This window comes from Leopardus geoffroyi, chromosome D2, assembly GCF_018350155.1.
Source record: "Leopardus geoffroyi isolate Oge1 chromosome D2, O.geoffroyi_Oge1_pat1.0, whole genome shotgun sequence".
Classification (NCBI taxonomy): domain Eukaryota; kingdom Metazoa; phylum Chordata; class Mammalia; order Carnivora; family Felidae; genus Leopardus; species Leopardus geoffroyi.
Genome location: NC_059334.1, coordinates 74,435,070 through 74,454,501, shown reverse-complemented (window position 1 = coordinate 74,454,501; position 19,432 = coordinate 74,435,070). Strand labels below are relative to the sequence as shown.

General features: G+C 38.1%; 1 protein-coding gene across 1 annotated transcript in view; it reads left to right on the top strand.

Moving 5' to 3' along the window:
• The window catches only part of PDZD8 (PDZ domain containing 8), a 72,488-nt gene that overhangs the window by 21,451 nt on the left and 31,605 nt on the right, over positions 1-19,432 (top strand). The window contains exons 2-3 of the mRNA XM_045439091.1: positions 3,648-3,773; positions 17,275-17,377. Coding sequence (XP_045295047.1) covers positions 3,648-3,773; positions 17,275-17,377 — 229 coding nt within the window. The remainder of the gene's footprint in view (positions 1-3,647; positions 3,774-17,274; positions 17,378-19,432) is intronic.

The window sequence follows — 19,432 nt, the reverse complement described above, 5'->3', positions numbered from 1 at the left end:
CCATCTACCCCTCACCCTATCGTTTTCAACAGTGCCCCGGGGGCCCATATTGTTCCACCAACGAATCCAGTCACAGTGTGGCTTCTTTCAAGGAATAATTTTTGAGGTCAGCGTTTCGTACTTGTTCTGACCTCAGGAGAGATCCTCCCCCCTGTCTTATTTCCTGTGACCAGGGCAGCCTTTATTTAGGCTGCATCTTCGTTAAATCCATGAATCTCCCGGCTGCCTTTCGTCACCACCTCCCTCGTTCTTGAGAGCACACGTAGGGTTTGAGCTTCTCCACATTCTTTGGTGTATGAAGTTAGCGCCTCGGGAAGAGGTTAGGAGCTTTGTTAAAGCCCGCCTTTCCCTTTCCTACCCCTTAGCAAAATCTTTTGAGCCAGGGCACTGGCGCTGGGGCTGGGGACAACGGCCGGCTTCTCCGTGAGTGAGTGCCACTCCCACTCCAGAAGCTGGGTGCGAGGGGGCTCAGGGGTGGCAGTAGCCTGGCCCCTCTGGGCACAGAACCGTTGTGTCCTGGGGCAGAGCGAGGACGATGAGGGCTCCGGTGCGCTCCGTGCCCAGGGTGAAGTCTCTGGCCCACAGATCGGGGCCTTTCAAGGAAGGGAGCTCCCATCTCTTGACTGGCCTGGCGCTTAGCCTCAGTGCTGGGCAGCGGGGGGCTGGATGAGAAACACTGCCGCCCTTCTCTCTCTCTCTCTCTCTCTCTCTCTCTCTCTCTCTCTCTCTCTCTCTCTCTCTCCCAACCCCCCCCCCCCCCCCCCCCCGGGAGAAAGGCCTCGGGAGTGGAGGTAAGACCACCATGTGCCCAGCTGCAAGCGGTCTAGAGGTCTGGAGACAAATCTCTTCCTTGCTCAGCCTGTTGGGGGGGGAGGGGGGGCCGTCTTGGTTTAGACACCACACACTCTCACTTTTCTTAACCAAATTTTCTAGTCAAGAAAATTGATGAATAGAAGTTCTTCCCTTTGCTGTTTACCATTAGGGCCATTTCCGAGGCTTGAAGTGTTTTGTTTCTGTGTCTATGTTAATGACTTGCATCAGTTTTATTGCAGAGTGGGTCAGTGGATCTCTTTTGCTGTCATTTCATTTTTTTAATTTAATTAATTTAATGTAATGTTTGAGAGAGAGCGTGTGTGTGCACACAAGCAGGGAAGGGGCAGAAGGAGAGGGAGAGAGAATCTTAAGCAGGCTCTGGTGGGGGCAGGGGTGGGGGGTGGGGGGTGGGGTGGGGGGTGGGCTTGATCTCATGACTGACGCTGAGTGAGATCACCACCTGACCCGAAATCTAGAGGCCAATGCTTAACCGACTGAGTCACCCAGGCACCACCCCCCCCCTGTGCTGTCATCTTAGAAGTTGATCTTTCTGGGTTGGTTTTTTAAGGCTTCTACAGGAGGAAGTACAGGTAGCTTGTTCAGGGAACTTGAGTGAGAAAACAGTGACAGGTTGATAGGCTAACAGAAGAAAGGCTAATGAATCCTGAGGAAGGATAGTGCGGTTGGGAAGATAAAACTAAGGGGTAGAAGTAGCCTGCTTTGCTGTTTGGATTTCTTTATTGGTTTGAGATGCTTAAAGGCTCAGACTTCAAATTTTTGAAAACAGTGTCCTTAGAGAATGCAAATGTGTGGATTCTGTTTATTAGCTTGGTGAACGAATAGCTTTATCCCAGTGTTTAGTGTATTATTTTTAAATGGAATACATTTTTTCTGATTTTAATGTCCTTTTGTGCATAAACACTTTTAGCAAATGCTGCTAGAAGCATTAATAAACCGAATTAGATTTTATTCCATAGAACATTGAAGTCACACACCTGTGGGAAAATATTCTTGCTGAATTGTAAGTTTATACATGACAAGAAAAGTTGATTTGTAGAGCAGCTTTGATTTAGCTGCATTATTATATTCAAAGTTGGTTGTGTATATAGTATAGTGATCTTTGTAATGTTTCACAGAGTGACAGTCACATGTTCTACAGGAGCCATGAGGCTTGTGTGTTAAAAGCACTCAGCTACAACATTGTATTAGCATGATGAATTTAGTTCCTAATTTTTTTTTTCCTTTCAAAAATTTGGTGCGAGTTTGAACCAAATGACTTCAAATGCATATTAAGGAGCTGAAGAGGACTTTCTGTTTCCCGTCTAGTTCAGAAGCAGGAGAAAAGCTCAGGACATTGTTTGTGTATCTATCTGTCCCTAAAAAGATTTTCCTTTAATCCTTTTCACGGGGAAACCGTAAAACAGTGTTTCTCCCCCTATGTCAATATCTTCCCGTATGAACTATAGTAGGCTATTATTTTCTAAATGTTTATTTCATTTTTAGCATTGGATTTTTATAAATAAGCTCGACACATACTTGAGTCCTGATGGTGTGCATGAAGGGTACAAACAGTCATGAGCATGTCACATTTGAGATTTCAAAGCGTAAATGCACAGCAATTTAAGTGACTGCAAAATAAAGAGTGAAAGCAGTGTGTGTGCTCTGCTGTGATCTAGGACCTAAAGCCGATTATGGAAAGTGTTTAGGATTTGTCTAGGCTTGCAGAAGTAGGGAAAACATCCAGTTGGTTCGAAAGACCTGAGAGCTGGAATATGCGTGGTATCTTCTGGGTACTTGAGGTGACTGCACTTCCTAGAAAGGGAGGTTTCTAATGGCGAAAAATGCCACTGGGAAAATAAATTGTGGTGGGCCCTGAATGTGAGAAACCAAGGACTTTTGACTGTCTTTTTTGTGTGAGGTTAGTGAGAAGCACTGAAGTTTGAAGCAGACAAATGCTGGGTCCAGTAACAGTGTATAAGGGGAATTGAAAACTATACCCTCCCGAGCCCAATTTTCTCTCATTTTCTTTGTCCTTTGCTTTAATGGAGGAGTATGAATTGTGTTTCAAATTAAAGATTTTAAAGGCTACAGTTCATAACTCAGCACAAGCTTCTCTGTGAAAACCAAAGTGTTAAACAATAAGCACATAGGACAAGCCTGAATTATTCATAGGTAACCGAAGTGTTATGTAATTTGGGCTTTGATGGAATCATGCTAGCTTGAATCCTGGTACTGCCACCCACCATGTGACATTGAACAAATCCTTTAACCTGTGAGGCTCGCTGTTCTCATCTGGGGAGGGAAGCTAGTCTATCAGCCCTCTCAGTATTGTGAGCTTGGAAAGCTTTAGCACACTGTCTGGCAAATAGTAAACGATTCTGATGCTATCCTTGCCGTCACGGATTGTTGTTGATGTCGTTGTGATGAGTAATCATTATCATGTGCTAATTACTCTCAATTGTATTGTTTCCATGAAAAATGCATTCTGAATTTTGATCTTGTACTGTAGGGACACTCTTCCATCTAGTCCAGAAAGAATCACTCTCCTGCCCCACCCAAGTTTTAGGGCCTAATGGGTATCTTCAGATTTTCTTGTTCTTTTTTCTAAGTGTCCTTCCTTGTCACCGAGAGCATGCCAAAAACCCAGGGGGGTCTGGGTGCCACAGAGAAGGTACCATCTGCTGCCAGTTGAGTGTGATAAGCTTTGGATTTATGGGGCACGTGCAATTTAGGTTTTCGTTTTGTGTTGTTTTCCTACAGATAGGTTTTGTTATTATGCGTTAAGCTGTGGTGTTTCTTGTTCAAAAATTTAGACTTATCTTTACTTTTCTCAGGTTTAAGCCGTTTTTTCCATTCCAAACCTTGCAAGGATTTGAAGAAGATGAAGAAGAACATATCCATATACAACAGTGGGCACTTACCGAAGGCCGTCTCAAAGTTACATTGTTAGAATGTAGCAGGTATGTTCTTTGTTCCCTCATTGCTACATTATGGGAAAGTGCGGTGAAAATTTATGCAAGCACATTTGTGTTTGTTCCGCCATTGTGTGAACTGTAATTCTTTGACCATGAATTTCATAAAACTAGTCCTTTCCAGCTTGCAAAAAATTTAAACCATATTTTAGAAAGTATTCTAATGGAGAGGATCATTTATTCTTCAGTAAACTTTAGATGCTTGATGCTCTGTTGGCATATTTCTAACTTCCTATTGGAGAGTTGTTATATGTATAACATATATAGTAAATGTTACATAGTATAACATTTTTGAGATTTGTTTGTGATCATTGGAAATACCCTGAAAAGTTGCAAAACCAGACTTAGAAACCCCTGTGATTCTTAAAATTTTAGAGCTGAAAGGCATCTCGGAAATAATCTTGCCCAGCCTCCTTTTTTTTACTTTCCCAGCCCCATAAGTCTTAGCTATGTTCATATCCTGCTTAAACTACTTACTACGCTAACATCCTTACTTTTTTCCTCATGCTGGTTACCTGTGTAACCACCAGAATGAGCTTTTTAAAATGCAAATCTTCCTGTCACTTTTCTACTTCAAATTGTTTAAGGGCTTCCCTGTTACTCTTAGAATATAGACGCAAATCCTCGCTATGGCCCACGTGCCCCTCTTGCCTCTCTAGCTTCTTTTTCCTCCCAGCCCCTCACTCCTAGTGCCTCAGCCACATAGGCCTTTCTCAGGAAAGAGTTTGGCAAATGTTTTCTCTCAAGGGCCACATAGTAAATAGTTTAGGCTTTATGATTCACGTGGTCTGTGTGGCATCTACTCAGCTCGGCCTTGTAATATGAAAGAAATCATAGATAACAGGTAAACGGATGGACATGGTATGGCTGTGTCTCCATAAAGGTCTACATAGGAATTTCATAATTTTCGTGTATCATGACCTACTCCTCTTTTGATTTTTTTTTTTTCCAAACATTTAAAAATGTAAAAACCATTGGTAGTTTATAGGCAACACAAAAACAAGCAGGGGGCTGGATTTGGCCCATGGATCATAGTTCACTATTCCCTGCCATAGATATTTTAAAGAACCAAGCTTCTTGTGTTCACAGCCCACTCTATTCCAGGCTGATGGCCTTACCCCATATTCTGCTCCAGGAAACCAGTCTTCCTTGCTGCATTTCTGTGACACTTGTTTGTACCACTTATTTGGTACTTATCACTTCTATTTTTATTTCCAGCCCATAATAAAAACAAGTGCCTGAGTACACAGTTCTGTTTTGTACCCAGTGTATTTGTGTCCTTGCTGATAGGTTAATTTTTAATATACTAGTAATATGCTAAACTTTGTTTTTTTTACCTTGGAGTGATTCAGTATTGTACGTCATTATGTCAGAAAGTCTGGTTGCAGAGGATTTTTTTTAATCATAGAAGGACTAAATATGCTGTAGATTTTATAAAAGGGACTGCATCATGTGGTAGAATGACATGTACATAAAAACACAGCTCTGCACATGTCTGAGTTTTAAGTGGCTAAACCAATATGGTATAGTTAAGCGTGAATATTAAATACCTAATTAAGATTTGGGCTTCTTCTAACGTCTGGAAGGACATTTTTCAAGTGGTCTGTGTCTAAAGAAGTTTTGGCCTGATGTTCCTTTTTTTCTTTCAGTGAATTTTCTTGTACATTTACATTTGTTATAGATTCAGAATCATAACATTGGATTACTTTTTCCAAAATAATCATAGCAACTTTCAAACATTTGAAGAGCAGTTTTGGACAAAATTTCGTGCTTCTCCTGTATCTACCTACTCATCTACCCGTCCCCAGACCTGCAAAGATAGCCTTGAAGAAGATTTATTATTCATTTATTCAACATACATTTGTTTAATATGATGTAGATGAGGTGTAATAAAGAGATACTGTGCTAGGAATTTTTATGTATATATTTAAAGTTTATTTGTTTTGAGAGAGACAGTGCAAGCCAAGGAGGGGCAGAGAGAGTCCTGTAAATTCTCTTTTTTTAATGTTTTTATTGTTGAGAGAGAGAGAGAGGGCACGCGCCTGCGTGCGGGGGGTGGGCAGAAAGAAATGGAGAGAGAGAGAATCCCTGACACGGGATTCGAACTCACAAACCAGGAGATTAAGACCTGAGCTGAAGTCAGGAGCCTGATACTTAACTGACTGAGCCACGCTGGCACCCCTGAATTTTATTACTTTAAAAGTTTTAGGTCTCACACTGTAAAGGGAAGTTCTTTTCATATTATCTGAAATATAGTTTTGAATTTCCCAGGTAAAACGTTGGGGGCAGAAACACAACTTTGTAAAAATTGGTTCTAACACTTTTTGTCAGAGTTTAAAAAAAACATTCTGAATTTTTTTTGCACTAACGCTGACTTTCAAACCACAGATGAACTAAATTGCTGTATTCGTAGCACTATTAGAAGACTAAATTATTTCCAATTAGTGTTGCAGTCATATTACGATTCTTTTTAGGTTTATAATTTATTTTATAAATTCCATCTTAAAGGATTTGAGATATTTTGCAAACAAAATATAGGCCCATGTGCATTTAAATAGAAGATAAATTATATCTAAAACAACTGTATAGAGAAGAAAAGCTCAGGTTTCCGGCAGCAAAGGAAACTTGATGGACTACTTAGCTCTTATTTCGTGGTATACTGTGCGTGTTTTTCGGGGGAAAAGAAATTCTGGCACTCAAGTCTAGAGGGATTTGTCATATACATCTTTGTGTTAAGACAATGATGTAATGGATACATTTTCTTTTCTTTGGCTGGTTTTATCAACCAGTTAGTCACATTTTAAACAAACTAAGATTATAGTTGGTGAAGGCAAAACTATGAAGTTTTGTTGTGTGAGAGCTCTGTACTCCAAAGTAGTATATTTAGGATAACCTGTCCCTAATTATAGATCGAAGGAGATTCTAATTAAGGTCAGTTCTTCACTGAGTCACACTGAGTCTGTGTTTTGTCAGCAGCTTTTAAAGTGTTGTTTTGGTTTACTGGGTTCCAAAAATACATCATTTAAAATTTTTTCAAGTGTTAACACAAAGAAAACCACAGCAGTTGACATTCTGCTCTATACCAAGAGTCTTCCCTTATTTCCCAGTTAACTATTACCAGCATGGATTCATGGATTCCTGTTTCTTTCTTTACTGTCCTTCATTATTTTGGTGCTTAAATTGTCCTCTGTGGCCTCTAGGAGCCCCTCAGACTGACTGCTGTATGCTGCCTGTGACATAATCCTGTCTTTTTTCTTCTTCCTCTTCTTTTTTTTTTAAGGCCTTTATCACTTTGTGGTATAACAGCTCTTCTAGGTTCATTTTGTTTCTTCTCTGTCACAGTCCTAGAATCAGCTGTTTTTCCAAAGAGCCCTAGTTTCTTTTAGTAGAAAATGATAACTAAAAAATCAAGATCTGGGTGTTGGATGTATTCATTGCTACTCATATATAACCAGAAGCCCCTTTAGCAGACAGTTAGGAAATACATATGTGTGTAGACACTTACACGTATATAATACATACAACACATACGTAATTTAGAAATCATGAATTCACCCAGTTCTAGTACTTCCAATTCCAGTTCATTCTCACAGGGCTTTCCTTGTATTAGTTCTTACCCCTTTCGTATTTTTGTCCCTTGAGCCCTGGCTCCCAATAACATCGACAATTTACTCATTTGCTTAATTCTTTAATACATCTGAGATAGTTTCAGAATTGCTTTGTCCGTACAAAAAGAGAAAACATACTTACGAAAAAGAATTCAGGATTTATTTGCAGTTCTCCCCTACTTTACCCAAGATTAAGGGCATCTGGTCAAGTACTGTATTCATAAATTAGGTTAGTTTTCCCCCTTCAACGTATTATGTTATTCATTTGAAATATGGTTGGGCTTATTTTGTTGTTGCTGTTTGCTTTCGGTTTCAGTCTCCCTCCCTCACACCGCCGCCTTTCTGTCCTTATTGATTCTTATTTTAATATGTATAGCATTCACATGCTTCCAAAATTCAAAACTATACAAAAACATATACAGATAGTCCTTACTCAGCATGGAACTGTGTTAACCAAAACCTTGCATATCAGAACAGTGGAAAGTGGGGACACTGTTCTTACATGCAGTAACTCAAAGTAAGGGCTGCCTGTGTGTATAGTCATTCAGATCTTCTGTATCTTTCCTGATTTTTTTGGTCTAGTTCTATCAGTTACTGAGTGAAAAGTGTATTTAAATTTTCAACCATGACTGTGAATTTCTCTCTTTTATGTAGTTTCATTATTAGATGCGTATGTCTTCTTGATATATTGACCCTTTTACCATTGTGAAGGGCCCCTTTTTGTCTCACAGTATTTCTTGTCTTGATACTTACTTTGTTTAATGTTGATAAAGCTGCTACAGTTTTCTTATGTTTATTGTTTGCATGGTTTCTATGTTTTTTTCTATAATCTTTTACTTTAAGTCTTTTTGTGTCTTTATATTTAAATATATATTACAAACGGTTCTTTTATGTGTAGTCTGACCATCTCTGCCTTTTCTTTGGAGTATTTAGTTCATTTATGATTAATGTAATAAGTTGTATTTCGGTCTGTCATTTTGTCCTTTAGTTTTTCTCTCATCTGTTGGTTTGGTTTGTTTCTTTTGGTTTTTTGTTTTTTGGCTTTTTTTGCTCCTCTGCCCCTTCTTTCTATTTTTCCTGTTTTATGAATCACATATTTTTAGAATTTAGACTTGACGTAGACCTTCAATTGTCAAAAAACACAGTATCTATAGAAAGCACAATAAAGTGAAGCATTATTATGAAAGGAGATATGCTTGTATTAGGGGAGGCAGCTTCAAGGTGACATTTTGATGTCCATGTTGTATAGTAAAATGTTTAGTTCTTCTGTAGAGAAGGCTGTTAACATTATGGAATTTGAAATTCAGTCTGTTTGAGAAGTTACAACCACAAAGTATTTCTAGCTTGCATTGATTGTCAATCTTTTCATTTAGGTTAGTATTGTTTGATTCTGTTCACTTGGTTATTTTTTACTCTAGTGTTAACTGGTTTTTGTTTGTTTTAATTTTTTAATATTTATTTATATTTGAGAGAGAAAGAGCATGTGAGTGGGGAAGGGGCAGAGAGACAGAGACAAAATCTGAAGTAGGCTCCAGGGTCTGAACTGCCAGCTGTCAGCACAGAGCCTGATGTGGGGCTCGAACTCATGAGCAGTGAGATCATGACCTGAGCCACCCAGGTACGCCAAGTGTTAAAACTGTTTTTTGTTTTTTGGTTTTTTAAAATCTTTCTAGGGCGGCTGGGTGGCTTAGTCAGTTAAGCTTCCTACTTTGGCTCAGATCATGATCTCATGGTTTGTGGATTCGAGCCTCATGTCAGACTCTGTGCTGACAGCTCAGAGTCTGGAGCCTGCTTTGGATTCTGTCTCTCTCTCTCTCTCTCTCTCTCTCTCTGCCTCTGCCCCGCTCATGCTCTCTCTTTCTCTCTCTCAAAATAAAGATTCTCTCTTAAAAAAAAATCTTTCTGAAACAAATAAGGCTAAGTATTATCTTTATTTCCTGAGTAGTTGATAAATGGGTGTTGTTATATTATCTGCATTTACTTGTTTGACATTTTATCTCTTTTAAAAAGGGAAAATGTGTAGCTAAATTTGAAGATACTTTTTGGAACATGACTCTGCAAGTACTTATATTATTAATAGCATTTATTATCTGTAATATATATAGTAGGCACTTTGCATTCATTATTTCCAACTCTCGGATATCTTTACAGGAGTACTATTATTCTATCTACTTTCTAGAAGATTAAGATCTGTAGGTTACTTGCCCATCACATCCTGGCTAGAATTGGAATCTAAGTTTGTCTGACTCCAAAATCCCTCATTCTTTCTATTTTCTTTATAACTTAAAAAAAAAAAATCTTACCAAGGAAAACTGGTTCTGAAATTCTTCATGTTATGTTAGAAGTATACAGAGTTTGGATTTGAGGGCAAGTCATTATTTTTTAAATGTTACCTTTTCAAGAAGATGGTGGGACAGAATTGTGTACTAATAATGAAGTATCATTTAGATGAAGGCTGAAATCTTTTCCTTCATGGGAGGAGAGATCAGAAGAAATTAGCTCAAATATGAAAATTTAAATTGGTGTAAGTGGCTGTTGAAAAATGGAAAGAATTTCTTGGAACTGTTGCTGAATATGATTCCTAGAGGTCTTTAAAGCTGTATACGTCTGTAACTATAAAGGTCTGTGAATTTGACATAACCCCACCAAATGAATCCGATTCCTATAGAGATCTTGAGACTATCCCTGTATTTATTAGCTGCTAAAGTTCCTCTAGGGGGAAAAGAAAAAGAATCTTTTCTTAGTTTCTGTACATTTCTCTAGGGTAGAGTTAAATAATCCTCCCTATAATTAGGTTGCTTTTAACTAGAAGCAGACTTTCCAGAAGATTCCAGATTTGGAATTTATCTGTCCTGCGTTTCTTTTCTTCCCCCACCTCCTCTTCCCTAAGGTTATTGTGTCAGAAAATAGTACTGTTTCTTTTGTAACTGTATATATTTGCTGCTGTTTCATACAGCAGACATAGCTATTTTATTTCCTCTGATGTCTGAATTATAAAGGAATTTAAGAAAATTAAATAGGAACTAGCTGACCTAAAACCAAAACTCTGGTTTCAAAGGCCAAACTCCAGAATGTTTTAAATGTGATGTTGGGTATGCTCTCTACTTATATATGATACCGTCAGCAAAACTGAAGTGAACTGTAAAAATGAACTGTGGTCAAAAAACAGAATTCAAAAGAAGATCATATCTTTGAATTTTCCCTCTCTTTGTACCATTATGCCATAACTGTCAATCACTGCTTCTAATATTTTTTTATTTATAGAAAAATATTTTCCCCCTTTTTTCTGTCAAAATTTCTTGAATTCATTAATCTCACATTTATGTGGCCCAGACTTTCACTCGCTGTGTGATCTCGGGTAAATTACCCAAGTTCTCTGTGCCTCAGTTTTTTAATCTGTAAATTAGGGTAATAATAGTGCCTGTTTCATAGGGTAATTGTGAAAACTGAGTGAAATAATAAATGTAGAAGCTTTTAGCCCTGCCCGGCAGTAATTGTTAGCTGCCACCACTGCTCCCAGTTCTTCTGTCGCTGCTGCCTTCACTTTGTGTCCACACTGCGGTGAATACAGAAAAGTGGGAAGTCCAGTGCCCGAACTCTTGAAACTTGAAATGTAGGTGGGGCTAGCAGACAAATACATAAACAAGCCAACTGCACAAGGCTGTCTTACTTGAAAGGAGGCTTAGCGAACAAGTACTATAGAAATTTAGTGCAAGGAGAAAGTATTTTGGAGCTGAAAGTGCTATGGAAAACTTCATGGATAAGAGGTGTGTCTTCCAAGATGGGCAGACAGACCGGTGGTAGATTTGAGTAGCAGCAAATACGATAATGTAGGCAGTTAGAAAAAGAGCCAATACGACAAAAGTGAGAATTTGTAAAGTATTTTCAGGACCTGTCTGAGTGAAATACAGATGTTTACATGAAAAATCAGAGCCAGATTCGCTAGCAAAGTAAGTCCAAGGTAGTTATCCTTTAATCAGAGGGCAGTTACGGAAGGTGTCTGAAAGTGACATTAAGAAGTGCTGTGTTAAGAAGATTGCTGTTTATAAGGCAGATTGCAGAGAGAAAGAGGGAGGTTGAAGCCCCAGAGACTAAGTGGTGTTCTAGGTTAAAGGTGATGAGGTACACACTTGAAAGATCTGTATCTGTAGGGACAGAAAGAAAAGCACCAATAGAATAACTAGGACGGGGTTTCTTGAGTGGCTGAATATGTAGATTCAGGCGGGGGAGGCAAAGGACTGTTAAGGATTATGGTATCATTGACTTTGATTTGGTCATCAAGTATTGATTATTTTTTGGACATCGGAGGTTATAAACAACAAGACATAGCTTCTGCCTTTCAGGACAAGTGGGAGTAATCGATGTGTTTGTTTCAGAGGGTAATGAATGCGACTTTATATATCTTTAGCAGTAGGGCATGGTTAGATTTCCCTGTAGAAAAGTGTCGTGTAAACTTGGGGTTGTAGAAGCAAAACAGGAGAAGAACAAGGACTAGACATTAGATTTGGAAGTCTTTGTCACAGACAGGAGAGTTGAGTTCTAAGTAGGATGGTTTTGTGGGGAAGTGAGGAGGTGGTAAAGGCAGGTAAGCACATATAGGAGGAGGTCAGCTAAGTTTGATTCTTTTCACAACCTGTGAGTTGATATTTGACTCCCTATCAGTGCAAGACTCTTTTCAAATTAAGCTTAATCATTTAAAAAAAAATTGGGGGGGGGGGGCGCCTGGGTGGCTCAGTCAGTTAAGCGTCTGACTTCAGCTCAGGTCATGATCTCATGGTTTATGAGTTTGAGCCCCACATCAGGCTCTGTGCTGACAGCTCAGAGCCTGGAGCCTGCTGCAGATCCTGTGTCTCCCTCGCTCTCTGCCCCTCCCCCGCTCACGCTCTGTCTCTCTCTCTCTCTCTCTCTCTCTCAAAACTGAATAAACGGTTAAAAAAAAAAAAATTAAAAAAAAGTTTTTGTTTGTTTTTCACTTTTGCTGTAAAAATGAGGTTCTTATAGAAGGGCGCATTAGGAATTACTTTTCTTTTGGTCTTGAGTGCTATAAATTCTCTTTTTCGATAGGTGGTGTTTGTGTTTATATTTAACACGAGGTTGCAGTATACCTTTGCCTTTAAAAAAAAATAAACACTTTGAACTTGGAAAGAGCTTTCATAGAGCTAATAATAGTTCTTTCAGGGGACAGAGGGGTCTAAAGGCAGTTTCCTTTGCCATTTTGTTCAGCAATATGGACTCTTCCTTCCCCCTTTCCAAGTAGTATAGTAAAAAGTTTTTGTACCGTTTATTCCTTATTCAGCATCTATTGAGTGTTCATTTGACTCAAAATATGTATTAGCCAGTGATTGTTACTACTTATTTCTGGTGATTATATAATTTGAATGGAAAGCCTTTGTTTAACTCAAGATTGAATTGTATATGCATAGGGATGTAGAATGAAAATTGTTTTAGTGTTTTTTAAATGTTCTGCTTAAACGAAAGCAAATGCTTTCTACATTCACCTAACTTGGCTGGTACTTGTGTTTCCAGTAATTTCCAGGAAAATTTCCAGGACTTCTAGGAAATCCTTCCTGGCATTGCTCCAGAAATTTACAAGTTTTTCCAAATCTCAAGAGATACCAGTCAAGAAATTAGGAAAATGGGGGAAAACATTAAGCTTAACATTCAACATAGAGTCATTACAGATTGAAGGAATCCAGATTACACATCACAAGCAGGCACAGGCAACACTGACGTAGGAACTGTGTCCTGGGAACCAGATATGGAGCTTTAGAGAGGAAACATCATGGTCTAAGCAGTCAGTCTTGGGTGTAGCTTTTGCCTTGTCTTGTAACTGGGAGTGTTCTTGCAAACAAATATTAATAAATTTGTGTACATACTATACTTTATACAAACTGTAAGAAATAATATCTTTTTTGTTTCAAGAAATAACAAGTTTTCTAAACAAAATAAATCCTTAAATTGACAGTATGACATGTGTTCTGTTAACTTTTCTGGGAGAAACTAAAGTTACTTTGTTAGAGTACTTATGTTTGCTGGCTTTTTCCAATATTTGAATATTGACCATAGGCTACCGTTCTTTGTAAAGTGCTTTAATGGAATAAGACGTGAATGTAGGATGCTCTGACACAGAATCAGAAATTGATCTAAAATCAGGATTAATAAAAGCTGTATCCATTTCAATGGCAAAACCAGATTCTGGGCAATCAAAATATTTCCATTATTAAAAAGAGAAAGTTATCTGAAGCAAAATGTACCCTAACATCCAACCTGAAAGTGTTTTTGGAAGTACTTTTAACAGTTGGACCAGTTGACAGCAATGCAAAATGGAAGTTTTCTGTGCCTGGAATATTTGTCACAAATCAAAGATCAAGGTTATCAGGGCAATTTGGGGTGCCTGAGTGGCTCAGTCAGTTAAGCATCCAGTTCTTGATCTCAGCTCAGGGTGTGATCTGGCAGTTTGTGAGTTCGAGCCTCACAGCAGGCTCTGCACTGACAGCATGGCTGGAGCCTGCCTCCTGCTTTCTCTTTCCTTCTCTCTCCCTCAAAATAAGTGAATGAATGAATGAATGAATGAATGAATGAATGAATGAATACCTTAAAAAAAAAACAGGGCAGTTAATGCTTTGTGTACCTTCAAATGTCATTGTTAAGAAAAACTATTAAATGTTAAATATTTGTGGTATTTCAGTATTTGGAACGATTTTCATTTGGAATATATTTTGTTTCAAGGTACCCTTTTAATATTTTCTGTTCTTGAATATCAGGTAAAAATCATGCTTACATTTTATTGAAATACGTAATCTTGTCACAACATATTGACTCATAGTAATGATAAACCAAGTATTTATTACATCTTTTTGAAACAAATGTGTAAAACTTTTAGTGTAACCCTACTGATTTACTATCGTTATAATCACGCGTTATTCTTTTTTTCTTTAATCAGTTTTATTAAGACATAATTCACATACCATACGATCCATCCATGCAGGGTGTACGATTTGTTGTGTTCTAGTATATTCACAGGGTTGTGCAACCGTCATCATGATCCATGATCCGATTTTAGAATATTTTTGTCCCTCCTACAGAAACCCCATACACAGTAGGAGCCAGTCCCCGTTCCCCACTAGTCCTCCTCCCCCAGCCCCAAGTAACCACTAATTTACTTTGTCTCTTCATTTGCCTACTCCAAACATTCCATATAAATGTGGAATCATACAGTATACGGTCTTTTGTGACTGGCTTCGTTCACGTAGCATCTTTTCAAGGTTCATGCATATCGGAGCATGTATCATTACTTAATTTCCTCTTATTGCCAAATAATATTTCATTGTGTGTATATGCCACGTTTTATTTACCTCTCCTTAGTTGATGGGCCTGAAGGGTTGTTTTCATGGTTTGATTATTATGAATGATGCTGCTGTGAACATACATGTTAAGTTTTTGTGTGAATGTCTGATTTCATTTCCCAGGAATGGAATTATTGGGTCATATGTTAACTTTTTAAGGAGCTGACGAACTGTTTTTCAAAGTGGCTACACCATTTTACATTCCCTCCAGCAAAGTATAAGGATTCATTTCTCTACATCCTCACCAGTATTTGTTGTCTCCTTTTTTTATTAGCCATCTATGAGTGCGAAGTGTCATTTCTCTGTGGCTATGATTTGCATTTCCCTGGTGGCTAATGCGGTCGAGCCTATTTTCATGTGCTTATTGGCTCTTTGCATATCTTGTTTGGAGAAATGTCCAACTTTAAATTGGGTTATACTAGACCCATATGAGATACACAGTTTGCAGATATTTTCTCCCATTCTGTGAACTGTCTTCTCACTTACTTGGTCATGTCCTTTGAAGTACAAAAATTTTAATTTCATTGAAGTCCCATTTATATATTTTTTTTTTTTTTTTTTTTGGTACTTGTGCTTTTGCTGTCCCATCTTAAGAAACCGTTGTCCAAATCAAGGTCACAAAGGTTTGTTTTTATGTTTTCTTCTCTTACATTTAAGTCCGTAACTCATTTTGAATTAATACGTTTTGTGTTATTTTTTTAAATGTTAAAAAGGTGTTATGAAAAACATAAAAATAGGAAAAAAGTTCTATGCTTTCAGGGATGGATTCTGAGAATTGCTTTATCATTCCCGAATCCTGAAGATTAGTATCTTTTGGGAATTTGGGAGCATTAGCTGGTGCATAAGCCTTCTCTGCGTGACCAGAAAGGCCCGTAGGTAGTTGACTCTTTTGAACAGATGGTGGCAGCAGAGCTGCTTTTTATAAACTCAGTATTTTATAATTATGAATCTTCGTGATGTTTTTGGCAGTAGGTTGTTAAGCACCATTAAATATCCTTTTAAGATTAAAAACTATTTAAGTGTAGAGATTTCTTTTCCCATGCGTGTATTCGGACTTTTTAGTTTATGAAGCCGGTTTGTGAGGTATGGACATGATTTACTCAAAGTCTCCAGCCTTAGGACACAATTTTCTCCTATTACTCTAATGTGGGTTTTTTGTAAGTTTATTGAAAAAAATTTTTTTTAATCTTTTACTTATTTTTGAGACACACACACACGCACAGAATCCGAATCAGGCTCCAGGCTCTGAGCTGTCAGCACAAAGCCCGATGCGGGGCTCAAACTCACGAGCTGTGAGATCATGACCTGAGCTGAAGTCAGACGCTTAACTCACTGAGCCACCCAGGTGCCCCTTTTTAAAGTTTATTTTAAGAGAGAGCACGTGCATGTACATGCACGCATAAGCGGGGCAGGGGTGGAGGTGGGGAGTGGGGGAGAGAGATAGAAAGATAGAGAGGGAGGGAGAGAGAATGAATCCCAAGCAGGCTCCGCAGTGCCAGCTCAGAGCCCGATGCAGGGCTCGATCTCATGACTGTGAGATCATGACCTGAGGCGAAATCAAGAGTCAGACACTCAACCGAGTGCCCATCTAATGTGTTTTATCTACTTCTAAAAATTATTATCTCACTTCTACCCCCATGATCTTTGTGTAGACATAAAGTAACAGAGTAGCAGTCAAATGTTGATTAATTCTAAAGCTATTCTGAAGCTTACTCCTGAAACACATTGGCAGACTTATGTTCTGCTTTAGAAGATAGGTAATATGGAAGCTAGACATCTGGGTAATATTTTTTTCCTTTAATGGTAAAACTGCTTTATGTCATCTCAAGATTGGACCTGAGATTTCCTTTTTAGATCTGAATATTAAACAGTAAAATTAGGCGATTCACTTATTCCTTGACAATTATTTTCAAGTTAATAGAAATAGCAAACATTTCATTGAACACTTACTGTTTGCTAGGTGCTGTACTGAATGCTTTGGCATGCGTTGTCTTCTTTTGTTCTCACGACAGCTCTAAGTGGTATTATTTTTGCCCTGAATTTTTCAGAGAAAGCGACGGGTTTTGAGAAGGTAAATAATTTGCCTTAAGTCATGTTAGGAGACGGAGAAGTGTGTGGGTATGTTCATAAGCAACTATGTTGTACTATTTTATGTGTGTGTAATTTTTACAGAGGTGGTATCGTACTATATGAGTCACTCCCTAACTTGTTTTTTAAATTCAACAGTCAGATTTGAAGGTCTGTAGCTTCTGCTACTATGTATAGATGTCTGGTCAGTTTGTTCACCTCGTGAATATCTGCGATTTTTCTATTTGATCTAGCTGCTGAGAAAAGCTTGTCCTGAATTTCACCTAGTTTCAGCTTTACTTCCCTTTTCCACTAGAGGGTGTGCTAAGTGTTTGACTGATTTTTTTTTCTGTTACCAAAATTATAAGTAGTAATGGAGTAACTTGCTACTTCTTGGTATAATCAGAAAGAAAATTTTATCTCCTAGAACTGGTGTAATAGTCTCCTTGTTTTATTTTTATCCTGCAGGTTACTCATTTTTGGATCCTATGACAGAGAGGCAAATATTCACTGTACGCTTGAGTTGAGCAGTGGTGTTTGGGAAGAAAAACAGAGGAGTTCGATTAAGACGGTAAAGTGGATTTGCATAGTTTTACATGTTCATAAAGTTTGTGTTTTCTAAGTATGCTTTTAATAATGTTTCTCTGTCCCTAGAGTTATTTTTGGTTATGTGCATATAAGTATGAACAGCTCGTATTCGTCTTGTTGCAGTACACATCAGTGATAAAATGAATCACATAAAACCGTAGTACTCAGATCACTTGCTCGCATAAGAAACCTAGGCTCATTTTACTTCTAGAACTTTCAAATTGTTTCACAGGGATGGAATTAGAATAATTCTAAGCCTCTTAGCAGTAAATTTAGAGCATTCTTTCATTCAGTAGATGCTCTATGAATGCTTACTTTCTACTAGGCACTGTGTGCTGAGGAAACAGTTCAAATTAAGAAAAGACCCTGTTTTGTGGTGCTAATATGGGGTAGAGGTTTGGCAGGATGGTTAGAAGAGGGGAGAGGTGAACTACGTGTTTAGGATGGAGGTAGAAATGACAATAAATGGGTAGACCGAAGACATGAACAAGGTAATTTCCAGAGATGGACAGATACTATGAAGAAAATGGGGTTGTGACAAAGGAGATTCTTGAGGGAAAACCTCTAAAAAGATGACACCGGCACAGGATGTTCATCCATTCAGATAGAATTTCAGATAAACAGTGAATAATTGTTGTTGTTGTTGAAAGCATTCCCCCAGTTTTTAGATGCTAAATCTGACAACCCGACACTGGAGATGGGGCCCGAATCGTGAAGAGGAGCAAGCCACGTGGAGTTTGGGGGTTGAGGGAGTGGAAGGCACTTCCAGCAAAGGGAACAGCCAGTGTGTGAAGGCAGGTGGAACACGCTTGGTGTGTGTGAGGACAGAAGCCAGTGTCTCTGGAGCGTGGTACGTGAGGTAGAGTCCTGCGTAATCTTGTAAGGAGTTTGAATTTCATTATTTGTGGTGGGAGAGTTTTCAGATGACAAGTGACGTGATCTTGTGTACATTTTGTACAAAATGTTCTGCTTGTGTAGACCAAGGATTGGAGGAGGATAAGAGTGCACCTAAAGAGAGATCCGTTCGGAGGTGTTTAGGGAAGTGATGTTTACTTTAACCAGGTGGTAGCTGAGGAGATAGAAGAGAGTGGATTTGATATACTTTTGGTGTATGAAGGACTTAGAGTTCTGGTTTGTTTTTTTATTAAAAAAAAAGTTACCTAAATTGCAAGACTGAAAAGGCTTTTAAAATATTTTAAATGTTAGAATTAAAGATAAACAAAAATAGTGCTTTACTCTCAACATGTTTTAATTGGACGTGTTAGAGTCTTTGGGTTCTTAAATGAATAAAAATTGTCACGAGTTATTGGTTAATTTGTTTCTAAAATGAGTTGGTATTTTCTGATATTCTGAATAGCAGTTTTAATAGCAATTATTATGTGCTGCTTGCAATTTGCATAAATCTAGTCTATTAAAGATTTAGAGCATTTATCAAAATGTTGTCTACAGAATTTCTTTATTAAGCCCCTGAAGTTACACAATGGAAACAGAATTCCAGAATGTTATGGCTGTAATCGGGGCAGGGTTGTTGGGGTGGGCGAGTCTCTTCCCTAAGGGAACCACAGCCTTTATTTATTTTTTTTTTTTAAGCAGTTTATTTAATTTACTAAGCATATATTGAAATGTTATGGGCTTGGGAATAATAAAATTCCAAGAGTGCTGCTTGAAACCCCAAACCTCTCTGGAATTACTTTTAGTGTTTTGAAAGCCAAGATCCATTTAGCACATCAGTAGTTTTTTGCAGGAATAAATTATCGTTCTGTTCTTTAAAGGTGTGCTTATATATTTAGTTGTTTCTATTAACTTTAACTCTTGGTGGCAATGTAGACAATCCTGTGATTATTTTTTGTAGCCAGTATTTGGGAAAACTATTTCTCTACTACGTCTTCATTATGGTGAAGAAATACTTTTGAACGATGCTACCTAACTTTTATAATAGTAGTAATGGGTTTTGGTTTTCTTAGAATAATGTTATTCTTTGTAGCATTTTAAAAAATAGTCACAGTTCTCAATTTTTTAAATAGATCTATAAGCATAT